This window comes from Hippocampus comes, unplaced genomic scaffold, assembly GCF_001891065.2.
Source record: "Hippocampus comes isolate QL1 unplaced genomic scaffold, H_comes_QL1_v1.1 scaffold2, whole genome shotgun sequence".
Classification (NCBI taxonomy): Eukaryota; Metazoa; Chordata; class Actinopteri; order Syngnathiformes; family Syngnathidae; genus Hippocampus; species Hippocampus comes.
Window position 1 is genome coordinate 2,612,355 of NW_017805139.1, and position 16,053 is coordinate 2,628,407.

The 16,053-nt window shown below is 41.7% G+C and overlaps 1 protein-coding gene across 2 annotated transcripts in view; it reads right to left on the minus strand.

Moving 5' to 3' along the window:
• Nucleotides 1-477: 477 nt before the first annotated feature.
• gch1 (GTP cyclohydrolase 1) overlaps nucleotides 478-16,053 on the minus strand; it is a 20,189-nt gene continuing 4,613 nt past the window's right edge. Inside the window, exons 2-8 of one of the 2 annotated variants that reach the window (XM_019867483.1) lie at nucleotides 11,025-11,134; nucleotides 6,947-7,002; nucleotides 4,524-4,555; nucleotides 4,374-4,458; nucleotides 2,785-2,899; nucleotides 1,022-1,091; nucleotides 478-852 (exon numbers count right to left, since the gene is read on the minus strand). In XM_019867483.1, the coding sequence (XP_019723042.1) occupies nucleotides 818-852; nucleotides 1,022-1,091; nucleotides 2,785-2,899; nucleotides 4,374-4,458; nucleotides 4,524-4,555; nucleotides 6,947-7,002; nucleotides 11,025-11,134 (503 nt within the window). In that variant the 3' untranslated portion in view covers nucleotides 478-817. Of the gene's footprint in view, nucleotides 853-1,021; nucleotides 1,092-1,115; nucleotides 2,900-4,373; nucleotides 4,459-4,523; nucleotides 4,556-6,946; nucleotides 7,003-11,024; nucleotides 11,135-16,053 lie in introns of those variants that run through there. The other variant, XM_019867484.1, reaches the window with a different exon arrangement.

The window sequence follows — 16,053 nt, forward strand, 5'->3', positions numbered from 1 at the left end:
TTACTAGCAGGAGAAACACACACTCAACTAAACATAGGTAGTATACCAACTGCAACTATCGTTAAGCGTCGCCGGGGAAAAAAAAAGATCATAAACTTGCCACTCTAGTGAGGTGCCCTGAGGAATCCTCACCTGTGTGTAGCGCCAGAGGTATTTGGACAAAGAGAAAGTGTTTATGAGTTTGGATTTTGCACTACCACAGTAGATGTGAAAGAAAATATGATCAAATGATGGATATTCAGCTTTAAAAAAAAAATAGCTTTAGCAAAAATTTGTATTTACTGTTCAGGAATTGCAGCCAATTTGGAGAGCATTTGTTTTTGAGAAATTGTCAGTATTTATAGTATAATACAATTGGCATTGCAAAACATTGAATATTGTAATCACAACCATCAATTTTTTTTTTCCCTGTCTGTCCATGGCCTTCACCGGACGCTGATTTCCCACTGCAACTGTCTTTATTTGCAACTTATTTGTGAGTCTTATTGTCAGTTAATTGCAAAAGCAGTTACACATAGATGTGGAGTATCTGAATGCGATCCATTAAAAAGTGCAAGTTTCTGAACGGCAAAATAACTGGTCAACATTCTGAGTAAGTTAGTAGGCTATTTTCAGACACATTGGAAGTAAAAGTTGCACTGAGTCAGTGGGTTTTAATTTTTTATTTTTTATTTTTTTTTGGTTCCATCAGGGGTCCGCAACAACTGGGCCAGGTACCTCGGAATTCTGTTGAGGTAAGTACAGTAACCAAGTATTTGTACTTGCTCTCGAGTCAGGTGACATAAGGAGCAGGGCTCAACTGGTGCTCCTTCCACAGTCAACGTGTTTGGCAACATCCATCCGAGCTGTGATCTGTAGCACGTAAATATGAGCAGACTATAATTCCAGACACCTTAAAAGTAGTGAGCAGATTCCATTGGCAGTTAGAAATGCAACTGCCTCCTCCATGATAGGCATGTGATGTGCTATGCTTTGGATTAGGAAACATGAATGTTATCTGTTACACGGGGTAATTATGTACCTTCTGCCATTGACTGGAAGATAATTGAATTGTTCTGCCAGTCATTATACGTCGCTGGCTGGCTGGATAGCTGGATGAATAACGAGAGACGTTATTTGTAACAAAGAAATATTTTCATTTTTATTCATTTCCCACAGCACAATAGTCACGAGTCACTGGTGTAGACACAAAAAGGTAACTGTCACTTCCCAAATATTTCTGGACCGATTGTAAGTGTAAAAGCCAGCCGGCCCCTTCCTTGGCCTCAGTTCCATACGAGTCTTTAACATGTCAGAAATTTTCACGGACGCTTTGTTTTTTTTTTTGTCGCTTATTGTATTGCTAACAAGGCAAATATCGTTTTGGTGTCCAATTGACTTGCAGTAAAACGGGATTGTTTTCACATTAGATTTTACATGATCCTGCAAAAGATGTGTTCAAAGCTCGTCCAAACTATCCTGCGTACCAGAATGACCAAATAATGTTTTTTTCAAGACAGACAGATAGAATTTGTCTTTTTGCACCGGATGAACATTTACTGATGTTCATTTGTAGCGACCCCGTTGGCTTCATAGAGAGTTTCACAACATCGCACCAGCCTGAGGGAAAGACAAGAACTTCTTACTGTTATTACTGTCACAAGAATGTCTCATTTTCAATCAAGAAGTCCAAATAAACATGTACCTAAAGTGACAATAATAATGAAGGAGCCACACAATTGGCTTTTCCTCTCGGCAAGGCCACACAAAAATGAGCCACGCTCACAATTGCAAACATACAACACAATAGCCACATAAGGATGCATTCGGGAACCAAATGCAATACACAATTCAACTTGTAACAACACACCAGACATAACATTGACACGTTCTGGCACAAGAACACACACACACACACACATTTACTTTTGATTATGAGCTCACTGTATATCACAATCAGCGACACATGATTGAGGCATGTTGGCACATACAGACCCGACCTTCCATGAGAGAATAAAAATGAGCATGAGAATAACGTATTCATTCCTACATTTCAAAAAGTCTCAAAGGAATGTTTCTACGCGACGGAGCGCCAGTCTGTCCAAGCTGACTGACCAGACACATTCACACTGGTGGGCACTTAAGCGTCTTCAATTCAACAAACAAACATGTTTTGGGAATGTGGACAGACATGCTCTCCTATGAGGTCCATCTGACCAACCCGCTTTCGATACTGCTTGACCTCATTGGGGTCACCTCGCAGGTGACTTTGAGATGCGGTACACCCTGGAGTGGTCACTGGCCAATCGCCGGGCACAATCAGACAAAACGAGCATTCACGCTTGTTTTCACGATGTGGGCTGAACGACGTTGCAGAATGTGCAAATGGCTCGCAACCAGTCCAAGGTGCACCCCGACTCTGCTCCAGCTCAGAGGACGAGCACTAGAGAAAATGGATGGATACAATATTCATATTGTATTTTCAATAAACATCATCATCCTGTATACACATACTGCATTTATAAGTTAGATCTGTTAAAAAATATGATTAGCAACCATCTACTTGAGAATTACTCAGACTACTTAATTCCAAGCATGTGAAGTGGAGTTTGAGGCAGACAAGTTATGTCTGATCATGTAAAGTAAGTGGAATGTTTTACTTCCTCTGGTTGGTAACACACACACACACACACACACACACACACACACACACACACACACACACACAGAGGTTGCACATTAGCTGGTCCGTGCAAATGGAGCTAACCCCTGGCAACAAGTGAAGGAGGAACTTCAGCTCCTGACCAGCGTCAGAAACTCGTCGCGAGTTTTGGGGTCTTCCCTGAAGACCCCCAACATGGTACTGGTGATGGTCTTGCTGTTCATCTTTTGGACGCCTCGCATCACCATACACATGTGACTGCGGACACGAACAGATGAGCAGATAAGCGATAATGGTGACGGGTATTAGTAAAAGTTCAACATAAATAGAAGGTAAGCTGCCAGTTGTTGACTATGATACATAACATTACAGAACACAAAACAGAGCAAATACTCGTGATCATACATACTGCCTTGAGATGTCAACTTATCTCAGATCCTTGTAGGGAATAAAGAATACACTGTATATGACTGTGAGGACTGTTATATTAAATGTGTTGCTGCACCATTTGTGTTCAGATACCAGTTACTTGACCCTTTTAGGGACAGCGGTTACTACAGCGGACATCTTATCATGTTATCAGGTTTCAGGGTGCATGCAAGTGTTTTATATACAGTCATACCTCGGTTTTCGAACGTCTCTGTCCTCAACCAAATCGGTTTTCGACCAGAAAATTTTAGATTTTTACGCCTCGGATTACGACCGAAAATCGGTTTTCGACCAAACTAAGCAAACCTGACTACCCCACTCGACTCCTCTTGCTTACACGAGGAAGTAACGTTCATTGTGAGCAGACATGTTTGTGGTGATTTACGCAAATCTGACTGTTTGGTTTTTTTTTTTTTGTGTTATTTCTGCATAGTGTATTAGCCCCTAATCATGGGCTAGTAAAATACAGTCAAACCTCGGTTTTCGAACGTCTCGGTTCTCAACCAATTCGGTTTTCGACCAAAAATTTCTATTTTTTTTATGCCTCAGATGACAAACAAATTTCGGTTCTCGAACGAACTGAGCGCAGTTGAATGCACCATTTGACTCCTCTCGCCTTCCTTACACGAGGTAGTGACGCTTCCTCGGGTAGACGAGGAAGTGACGCTTCCTCGTGTTGCTTTCCATTGTGAGCAGATGTATTCAGTAAACATTTTTATTTTAAAAAGAGCGTGGTTTCGGTTTTCGAACAGCCTTCTGGAACGGATTATGGACAAAAACCGAGGTATGACTTAATGCGAGTGTGTGTGTGTGTGTGTGTGTGTGGGTGTGTGTGTGTGTGTGTGTGTGTGTGTGCGCGCACACACACACACACACGCACTATATAGTGGTCACACCATTCTGTAGGAGTGCCCAATTGTCCATTGAGAAAAAAAATGTGCTGCTCTCAAAATTACCCAAAATGTAATTATAAAAAATAGTGACCATCGATGGTCACTCAACAGAACTTAACATATGTCCCTTGCTTGACTCAACAAAGGTTGGGAATCACTGGTATAATGAATGAGGGGTGCGGGAATAAGGGTGGACATTCAGACACAGCCTCAATGTTTGTTTTAAATACACAAAGTGTTTTTTTGTCTTTTTGAAGGACTTTTGGGAGAGCATGCACCACATGATTATATAGAAAATGGTTGGATGGCTGTTCAGAATGTTCACATTTGACTTAACTCATTGCTTGTACAGTTAATAAATGTTGGACTGTACAAATAGGTGATCCATTGAGCATTTTCTGTGTACGTACGTAGCTTCCATGATAACGCCGACCCCGGTGGGGTGCAGGGCTTCAGTGATGGCCACGGCAATTTGCTTGGTCAGCCTCTCTTGAACTGTGAACAAACACCATGGCTGAACTCTGAACGCGATGGCTGCAAAGCAAAGGTTACGGAGGTACCTTGTAGTCTGCGGCTGTAGATCTCCACAATCCTGAGGAAAGACCAGGTTTGTCAAGTTAAGGTCAATGTACTTTTTCTTTCGTTTTTTTTTTGGTGTGTGTGTATACATTCAATTCCTAAAATTAAGTGTTGTGCTTAAACAAAGACTTCCGATATAGCATGTGACGTGAAAATAAGTCAATAATAACGTGGACAGTATGACGGCAAACAGCAAGTCGAGGATTGCAAGCACCTGCGATTTTTTTTACAGCCAGCAGATGGCGACATTACTGTTTGTCAAAATATCTTGGTTTGCATTATTTTCACCTCGCTTGTGTAAACAGACCATTTCAGAAGGTTTGGAGCACCAGTACACTAGGTAACCCTTAGCCTACAGGCAGCAGCACTTTACAACGCGTACTTCTCTCGTTTGCGCACTCGTTCTGATGCTTGTCTACCACCGATTGATCTGTGTACTCGTATTGTGTTTTCTTCTCCCATTTTGACTGTGTTCATACTTAAACTGTAACATCAATCTGCCAGGGTACTGCAGATGGAAATTGGCGTAGGGCTGGAATCGATCATATTTAAACAGAATCATCCGTCATCTCAAGAGTGCCATTTTGCCTTGTACTGCCACTTGGTGTCGCCGGCGGGCTCCGCTTGCAAACGTCACACTGCTCACCTGTTTGCTGGGTGTGGTCATGTGACGTCCGCAAACTGAGCCCTGAAGTGAAAGTCATTTTCAGGCGACAGCAAGTGGCAGGACAAGGCAAAATAGAAGCCTCTTAAAATGGATAAAAACGGGTCGACTATGCCGCTTATTTCTTATTCCACGAATGCAATATTATTTAAAATATATATATATAATGAATAAAAATACAGTGTTTAGACTAGTGGGGGAACGTGCATCGCATCACTGTAATGAAAATGTTGGACTTGATAATTCAAAATTCAATTCAACACAAAGGTCAATACCAAACATGGATTTTCTAAATTGGGTGTAATGTATTCAATATTTGATCTGCTGCTACAAATAGTTTTTGACAAATTGTGGAAATAACTGTGCATAAATCATTAATTTATCCATTTTCAATAGCACTTATGCTCATGAGAGTTGCAGGTGAGCTGAAGACTATATGCTACTGTGTAACTAACCACTGTGGCAACCTCCATAAATAATTTCATTTAAAAAATATACATATACAGATCAACTGCTAACCTGAAATAAATAATAGTAGAACCTCAAGAGCCAAACACCCTTTAAAGTTGTACAATTTGGACTTCAACCAAAATTTGGGGGAAATAAAACGCCACACTTCAACCAAAACTTGAAGCCCAAACAATTAACGTGGGACGTGACGTAAGAGGCGATCGAAGCCGAGCCTAAAGCGTCATGTTAACCATAGAACTGGAAATGGAGCAAGCTGTAACACAAGGAAGCATCTGGCTGCTTGGTATGAAATGAGCACCACAAAAAACGATCACAAGGCTTTCGAAATTGTAGCAGTTGTTTTCAAACACCACAAATTGATAGTATCGCTCTGCAAACGCCTTCAGGTTCCCTCACCATTTTGTTGGGTGTGTATCAGTTTGTTTCTTTTTTTTCATTTTTCAACAATGCTGAACTTATTTTCATGCTTATGAGAATGTTCTAATCTTCCTGAATGCAATTAATGGAAGCTTTCTGGAGACTGTATCAGACCGGGATGAATGAATTCAGACTATTTTGCATGTCTTTTGAAAGGACTTGAAAATCAACCAACCACGAGCAGTGTTCTATTTTGAAGGTCAGCCAATTGTACATATGATGCAGTTATGTGTTGAAAGGCTTCAAATGAACACACACGAGCATCCTGCTGTTGCCCTCTGACCTGTTGACTTTCTCAGTAAGCAAACCGCTTTTGACATTTAAGAGCTTGGCACCTTCAGAAAAATGTCACCAAAAACCAACTGGCCGCAGTGAGCAGGAAACAACATAGCTGTGCATATATTACGCCATATGTACCTGCTGGGGATTTCTTCAAAATTGTGGATATGCTGTCATTCTGCGGCTGAATGAAGCTTTGATTACGCTCAGATGGCATCCTTTTATTGTAATTAAGAAGAAATTATCCAATAATGGTCTACACATTTCTTGGCTGCTCACCCAGAATCAATATACCATAGTCGCAATTTTATGTCAAAATCTACAAGGCTTGCTCTTTTTCGAACCATGTGCGCGTATGAGTATTTGTGTGTGTTTCCTGGGCTGTGTTTAATTGATCCTGCTCGATAGGCGAGTATTCTAAGAGGATTATTAGACTGCGTATTGAGCATGTACAAGTGCAGACCTGATCCCACTGACCCCAATACCTTTAGGCTTAGCATACTAAAACCACTTACGAATAGTCTTGCGCGCACACACACACATACACACACACGGAAACAAAAATGTTCTCACCTGGCCAGCTTGCTGAGGCCCAAAACTCGCTTGTTGGGGAGGTAACCGATGTGAACCTGCACAAAATCAACAAATTCATTTCAACTGAATCAATGAAATGATGGGCAAATGTGCCACAGGAATAAAGAAGATGAGTCATAATGGAGTTGTGAGCGCGGATGAAGCAAGTGTGTGTCTGACTTCCTGCCAAGCTTTTGATAGCTGTGGAGTTTTCTTGTGCTTCCGATACATGTCAGGAAGTGTAATGATTATGTCAATGGAATAAAAAGCGAAGAAAGGAATCCTTGAGATGAACGGCAAACTTTGATGCCATGCGCTGCTCACGTTAGAGGATGTACACAATTGTTTCTTTGTTTTTTTAAATCAATTCTGTCTTGGACACCTGCTTACAAGTTGGGCTCATTTGAGCAAACTCCCTCGTCGGCGTACATCCAAGTGAACATGACCTGGAATTCTCCCAAAATGGCTGACATCCTGTTCAATTCCTAATCATGGGTCTTTGAGACTTTTTAGTGCATCCTGTTATGCTGACACGTCTGCAAAATGGAGGGCCGATTGGTGAAAATATTGTTTTGTTTTGCTTTTTTTTGCAACCCTCCACTCATTTGGATTCTAATTGAAGCTCACTTTTAACACGTCCGCACCGTTGTATGTCATGCCTACGTAGGATCTTACAACCTACAGTGAATACCATTTATTTGATGACACAGGCAAACAATGATGAAGCCTTGACTGCGATCTTTGCTACCTGTTAGCTCTGGTTTCGTCTCTGTGTCAACAAGTGACTGTCCTTGAGTGATTCTGATGTCATGCTGTTGTTAATCTATCTGCTCGTATGGTGGAATGGTTCTTAACATAGGAGAGTTTGAGAAAAATGTCCACGCAGACGAGAACGATGACGAGGGCAGAGCAGCTGGACAGGCAAGGAAGGACGAGTCTTAGCGTCATCAGCTGGAGAGTCACTGCCTTAGAGTGCTGCAGGCTCTAATTCTGAAACACACACACACACATGCACACAGGCTCCATCCAAATGTCAGACGCAATTTGTAGAACCAGATGAGAGAAAGGGCAGCAGCGCAGGCGTGCAAGAGCTCTTTTCCTTGTCTTTCTTCCTTTTCTAGCCTTCCCTCTCCATCCTGCTGCAAAAGCCTGATACCGTGACGTCAAATATCTGGGAAGACTACACCTTCTATTATCTGCATCTCTATTATAACTGCGTGTGCGTGTGTGTGTGTGTGTGTGTGTGTGTGTGTGTGTGCGTGTGTGCGTGTGTGTGTGTTTGAGACAGAGACAGACGGTGTGACAGCAAGAAAGTGCATACAATTCAAAGAAAGATAATTAAAGCATATTTGTTCGACGCAAACGAAGTTTGAGAGAAACAGAAAAACAAACACTGTTGCAAAATAAATGATACTTTATTGTGTCCACTAGATGGCAGTCGAAAAAAAACTGTCACTTCGGCTGTGTCGAAATTCTCAGTCTGGGTCCTCCGAAGGCAGCATGACGTCACGCCGGCACGACTCCAACGCACGTAATGTCCAAGTTCACATTAAGCCTATCAAAAATCGACACGTTTTATGCGGCCCACAGATGCTTCACAAGGAAGAAAGCGTTGGATACTTGAATTGCCCTTTTAGAATTTGGAAACCACATGCGGTCTAGTTGCGACAAGTGACGTCATGGGGCCCAAAAAAAAAAAACGGGCCTTCCCAACGACACAGCCCAAAGACGTCAATTCATTCACAATTATTGAGTGGGAACAGAATGCTAGCTACCTGCACTGAAGTCACAACTGCATCATCAAGTGACTTCCCAGAACAAGAGTTAAAAATTTCAACAACTAAAGTAAAATAAAAACAGTCTTGCATGACGTCATTCATTGCAGAGACTCTATTCACTCTTGCTGAACCAATATTCAAACTGGGCAGCACGGTAATTGAGTCGATAGCACACCAACCTCAAAGTTCTAAAGTTCGGCCGTCACTCATGTAAAGTGCGAAAAAAAAAAAACTCAAGCAATGAAGGCATTGTAATGCCCCGACATGTGGGCAAGGAAAGCCACAGTCACTGAGGCACTTTCAGCTTTTTAGTGAACACGATGACAGACAACAGGATGTCAAACACACAAATACAAAATGAGATCACTGTCGGTCACACCTCACGACCGGACACTCACATTGAAATAAATCCATTTCAGCTCCGAACATCACTCAGTAGGCCACGCCCCTTAAAGGCACTCATCCAACACACTACAGTATGTAACAGTAATTAATTACAGTTCCCAAAACCAGCTATTTCTCTACATTTGCTTTTTTATTGTTTTTATACAGCAATCCCCGCCCCCAGCCTAAAAAATGGCTTGTTCTTCCCATGTCTCGGGGCCGGGCCAACCGGCTCTGAATGTGCTATTTACACAGATGAGTACCAACTCTTACTCAAAGGGAAATAAAGCAATAACTTGATGTCAAATATGTGACCAAACCTTTTCCTCCCATGATGCTGTCACAGCCACTGGTACGGAAATAAAAGGAGGTGTGTCATTTGCCGTCACTGAGTCACTGAACAGACGCACAGTTGACAATGACAAGCTTTAGAGACGCAACCACCTGATGGCGCGAGCACACACACACACACACACACACACACACACACACACACACACACACAGAAGACACCTCTTTTTTTGTGTGTGATTCACTGATGTCACAAGAGGATGTTAACACTGTTCGGAAACAAACAAACAAAAAATCAGATGTTATCCTCTTTTGTCTCAATCGACACACACCTGCAGGCAAGATGGAGAGATGGGTTGTATTTACTCAGTTGAGCATGAACGCACATAAAAAAGGGGAGAATGACCATTCAGGCTTGAGTGGGAGAGTAATGATGGCCAGGGGTGACAGCTTGAAAAAAAATGCAAAATAAATAGATTTTAGCTAATCAGATTCTTCTCATGTTGTCTGTTTTAAACTAGATAATGACTGCATGGGCTTGTGAATAGCAAAGTAGCATTTGTGATATTCATATTCCAAGTTATTCATTTATATTTATATGATTGAGAATCGTGATATTACATGACCAGCTGCGAACTGTGAGCATATTTCCTCCTTCAGAGGTGAACATTTTAATTCGTTAGTTATTATATTTATTCAAATTAATTAAAAACATAAATATGTGTGCTGAGATGTTTGTCATTGTTGAAAAATGAGTAGAGCGTATCGGTTAAGTTTGGGGAGAGAGGTCTGAATTTGATGGTTGGTTTAGACGAGAAGCTAAAGGCAGCCCTGGCTGCTTTTTAGCATTGTGATTGGAAGAAGAGTGTGAGCACAACTTGCGGCTGCACACACAATAAATTGCTGCCGTGGGGAGATAACATCGAGTTTTGTGTTTTGGGGGAGGGGGGGTTCAATTTAAGAGACACTCCAATCCAATAAATAGTGTACATATACATAGACTCAAACATTTTGACTCGTTAATCAGAAATCTAGACGGCCACTGTGGGAATTGTGTTTGGAAGAAGTGTGTCTTAAGTGTGTGTGTGTGTGTGTGTGTGTGTGTGTGTGTGTGTGTGTGTGTGTGTGTGTGTGTAAGTGTAAGTGGATGGAGTGTTTACAGGCAACAGTAACATTTATATCATTCAGAGGTTTAATTTTGAGAAAAAAAAATAACAGCACATCTCTTGCAATGAATTACGCACAGAGCCAGTGATTGGAAAATAACGCAAAGAGTCACTCATCCATTCTGAGATGGTTCGCATCATGAAACATGTACGAAACTAGAAGCATATCGAAAACATCATAAAAAGGGTCAATCGAAACTTGGGGAAATATATTGAAAATCAAGACTGAAATGCTTGACTTTTACTGAACTAAAGCTCGTCTCAATCAAACAGGATGAGGTTGACTAAAAAAATGGATAAAAACTAACAACCACAGTTGAAACTGGACCAAAACTGAAACAAAATTTTAAAATGGCTGACAAAATTAACAGTGTGTGTGTGTGTGTGTGTGTGTGTGTGTGTGTGTGTGTGTGTGTGTGTGTGTGTGTGTGTGTGCGTGCATATGATGACATTGCTCACCTTGCCAATGATGGGCACCAGGTGATGTTCGCACATGGAGAACACGTCGATGTCTTTCACGATCACCATCTCATCGTGATCCTCATCAAAGATGGCATCATTCAGCACATCTGAACACAAAAAACACAGTCGACATTACATTGTTGTCTTCTGAAGTTGACACTGTCAATAAATTCTGGGTATGGTAGAGTAGCACCCTTGACGTTATATTTGGTAAGTGCCGGAGCTAATATTTTACAAATCCACTTTCGTTGAAGTTGGGATGTCGTGTGTAAATAAAAACGCAATACAATGATTTGCAAATGATGTTCAACCTACATTTAATTGAGTACACTTCAAAGATGAGATATTTAATGTTCAAACTGATTAACTTCACTTTAGGATCATTCAATTTATAGTATTTTATGGTTGCAAATAAACTGGGACAACTGAGAAAGTTGAGGAATGCTCATCGAACGCCTGATTGGTACATTCATGTACCGGTACATGAACATGGACTGGCTAACTGGAAACAGGCGGGTGCCAAGATCGGGTATAAAAGGAGCTTCCCTGAAATGCCTCTCTGAACAACTGCGTGAGAGAGATAGTGGAACATTTTAAGGACAACGCACATCTATGGTCCATAATCTCATGAAAAGGGCCAGAAAATATGGAGAAATCAATGCATGTAAGCGGCAAGGCAGAAAACCAGCATTGAATGTCTGTGACCTTCATCAAAAACCGACATCATGTGGATAGGATGTCACCACATGGGCTCAAGGTAGGTGCTACACCAAGAAGTGCAATTTAAAACTCTACTATGCAAAGCAAAAGCCATGAAACAACAACACGCAATAATGCTGCCGGCTTCTCCGGACCTGAGCTCATCTAAGATGGACTGATGCAAAGTGGTAAAGTGTTCGGTGGTCTGACGAGTCCACTTTTCAAATTGTTTTGGGAAATTCTGTGATGGTGTGGGGCTGTCTAAGTGCCATGTCAAGCAATGTCTTTTTCATGGAGCCCCCTGCTCATTTCAGCAAGACAATGCCAACAACAATGGAGACTCCTGGACTGTTGAACAGCTGAAGCTGTACATCACGCAAGAATAGGAAAACAATTCTACTGACAAAGCCTCAAACAATTAGTATCCCAAACATTATTGAATGTTGTTAAAAGAAAAGTGATGTAACACAATATTAAACATGGCCCTCTCCCGGTTTTTATTAATGTGTTGCAGCCCTACAAGTATAATTATAATAATTATTATCCAATAAAAACAAGTAGATTTATCAGTTGGAAAATTCAATATCTTGTATTTGTCATGTCTTCTATTAAATAGAGATTGATTATGATTTGCAAATCATCGTATATTTGTTTCACACAACGCGCCAAATTCATTCGAATTTGGTTTCTACGGCCATCGTGTCAACAAACTTTTTTAGATATGTTTTTGGAACTGAGTCTCTTTTTCTGTAGCACCTCTGGTTTTCATGTTAATAATAACAATAATAATACCCATTACTATTACTATTATTATTATTATTATCATTATCATTATCATTATTAAAGTAACATAAGTAGTATTTATAAATTAAGGGTTAGGTTCAGCAACAGGTGGATTTTTTTTCTGAAACGTCATAGCTATAAAATTACAAGCTTTTACATGTCAAACTTCAAAACAAAAAAAATAAAAATAACTCAAAAACCTGCTGTTAGAAAAAAAGTAAAACAAATATTTTAATCAGCAACAAAAAAACAAAAGCACGTCAAGACTTCTCTGATTAAAATTTGCTGTTGAAGGTGCCTGATTTATTTTAATCCAACGAAGAGATGTTCCTCCCACCTTTGGCAATCGCTTTATCATCAACTTTTTTGAGGATCTCATTTTAGTGCTGCTCCTATAAACTTGCTTTATTATTTTTTCTTTTTTGTTCGTCGCCGGCGTTCAATAAAGCGCCTTTATCGTTTCGTGACGACACAGACATCTCGCAGCCATACCACGTCAGGTTTTAATTTCCTGACTGACAATCAGTTAGCGGCAGTGAAGGAACAACAAGGGAGAGCGTCACCGACTTGTTGCTGCTGCTTATTGCAGAACTGTAAAGGAAAACATGCAGCCAGGTAAAAAGACAACGGCGAAACACGTTCTTGAGAAGCTCATTTGAACAATCTTTGTCAACTGTCTGATTATGTTTCTGTCATGTTGCCAGGCAAGCCTTTCATCATCAACCTTTGTGGATGGCTGACACTTAAACACGCACACAAACACACACACACACTTTGCAAAAACAAAGTACAATGCAATAAGAGATAAACCACCGTGAATTCAAAAGAAGCACCCACGTTTGGACATTACATTTGCTGTGACGCACCACATTTAGAATGTTGGTAAGGCCGCAGCTTATCTGAAATCAAATTATTCAGCATGCTAAATAAGAGGAATGATGATCTGCTTTCTTGAAAAGTTATACTGTTAGCATAGCAGCTCCGATCGCTAATCGTTTACTATTTTGTGGGTTGAGCATTAGTTCAGACACGAACACTCCAAAGGAAAAGAAGCAATCCTGAGGATCAAGGTTGCCACTGGCTTGAAACTGTAATAAAGTGGTAATTGTGTTTGGTGTGTTTTCTGGTCAAACGTGATCTGATCACGTGGCAGCTAATAAGACCTAGTTAGTATCAAGTTTATGTAAGCTAAAACAAAGCCGGTGTTATGGAGCATGTTGGATTCCTGAGATGGTAGCTGCTTACCAAAATGCCAATAAGCTTATAAATGGACTAAAAATATCCATCCATCCATTTTCTGATCCGTTGAATCCTCACGAGGGTCGCGGGGGGTGCTGGAGCCTATCCCAGCCGTCTCCGGGCAGTCGGCGGGGGACACCCTGAACCGGTTGCCAGCCAATGACAAGGCACACAGAGACAAACAACAGTCCGCACTCACACTCACACAATTTAGAGTGTTCAATCAGTCTGCCGTGCATGTTTTTGGAATGTGGGAGGAAACCGGAGTACCCGAAGAAAACCCACACAGGCCCAGGGAGAACATGCAAACTTCACACAGGGAGGCCGGAGCTGGAAATGAACCCGGTACCTTTGCGCTGTGAGGTCGACGCGCTAACCACTGGCCCACCGGGCCGCCCAACAAAAAATATTAAAATCGCAAACATGTTTTGGAGGCAATACTGACCTTTTCATTGTGTGCATCTTTTGAACTTAGAGTATTTGACAGCAATTCAATAGTTGCAATGATGAATCTCTTGCAAATATTGCATAAACACACACATGCACACGTACACAAACACGCTGGAGGATAGTCTGGTTAAGTCAAGCTTAACCAAATAGCTAGCAGCTGGTGAGAACTGTCAGCTTCAATGAAAGCTTGACGGGATGGAGGGCGCACGTCAGGTAATGACAGTTTCACTCATCATCACCTCCGATGTTTATCGGCATCTTGCTGAGAACAAACAGTTCAAACACTTCTGTATATCCTTTGTTATACACAGTACAATTCCGAGGCCTCTACTGTTCTCACTGTACCTGCTCCCATTGGGTACCATCTTAAGGAAACCTGGTATCTTCCACTCCTTCCACTTCTGGATCAGTGATGCAACCGTACTTTTTGGCACACGGACTGAACCTGCGATGGCTGCAAAGCTTTGCTCATCGCTATGCTTCTCTACTACTTTCTTCCTGAGATCTTCTGACAGCTCCTTGGACTTGTCTGCTGACAAGCCTGGGTTGACTTTCGATGGCACAGTTTCCCGGGAGTAATCAAGCTTCCATGAGTCACAGGTGACTAAATGCAGGCTTGTGAAACTGTGATTCAACAGCTGATGGTGTGCCATCATTTTTGACTCAAAATGATGAAATGAAGAATGAAACATAGATTTATGCAATCTACAGTTCAGAGTGCTTCTGAACAAAAACTGAGGGATTGTTGTGTTTGTGTTGTTTCCTTTCATGCAAACAGGGGAAACACACGTTTCCTTTGTTCTGTGCCATGAATATAAGTTTTGAAGTCAGCGAATCATTGTTTGCTTAATTGTGATTTCAATCACAATCAAATTAATCACGATTATTATTTCCATGATCATCCAGCCCTAATAAGGGCTGATATTCCACCTCCGAGCCAGCTTCTGTATCCACGGAGTAGATTGCCTTCGGCCACCACCCATCTCTTTGCATCCAACTCTCCTGGCCTTCCTATAGGTGGTGAGCGCATGGGGAAGGGAGGGACCCACAATAACTCTTCGGGCCATGCCCAGCCGAACCCCACGAATGTAGGTCCAGCCACCAGGCGCTGACCATCAAGCCCCACCTCGAGGCCTGGCTCCACGTCCGGACAAATGGAAAACGGTATCTATTATTTGTGTTCTACATGAGGGGTTTGGAGTCGTTCTTTGTCTGGTCCCTCACCTCGGAGCTGTTTGCCATTGGTAACCCTGCCAGGGGCATAGAGCCGTAGACAACTTAGCTCTAAGGATCATTGGGACACATAGAGCCATTCCCAACAAATATGGAGGGGAAACAGCCAAACACTAATACCATCCATCCATTTTCTGATCCGCTTATCCTCACACGGGTCGCGGGGGGTGCTTTAGCCCATCCCAGGCGTCTTCAGGCAGTAGGTGGGGGACACCCTGAACCGGTTGCCAGCCAATCGCAGAGCGCACAGAGACAAACAGCCATCCGTGATCACACTCACACCTAGGGATAATTTGGAGTGTTCAGTCATGCATGTTTTTGGAATGTGGGAGGAAACCGGAGTACCCGAACAAAACCCACACAGGCACAGGAACAACATGCAAACTCCACACAGAAAGGCTGGAGTTGGAATTGAACCCAGTACCTCTGCACTGTGAGGCCAACGCGCTAACCACTGGACCACCGGGCCGCCCAACACTAATACCAAAATAAGTTAACACCGAAAGAAATAGAATTTTTAAATTATTAAATTTAAATGATAACAATGAAAACAAAATAGAAGGGGTTCCGTCAGTCGTCATCTGTACCTGTGGGTAAAAAACAAAAACAAAAAAAAAAACAA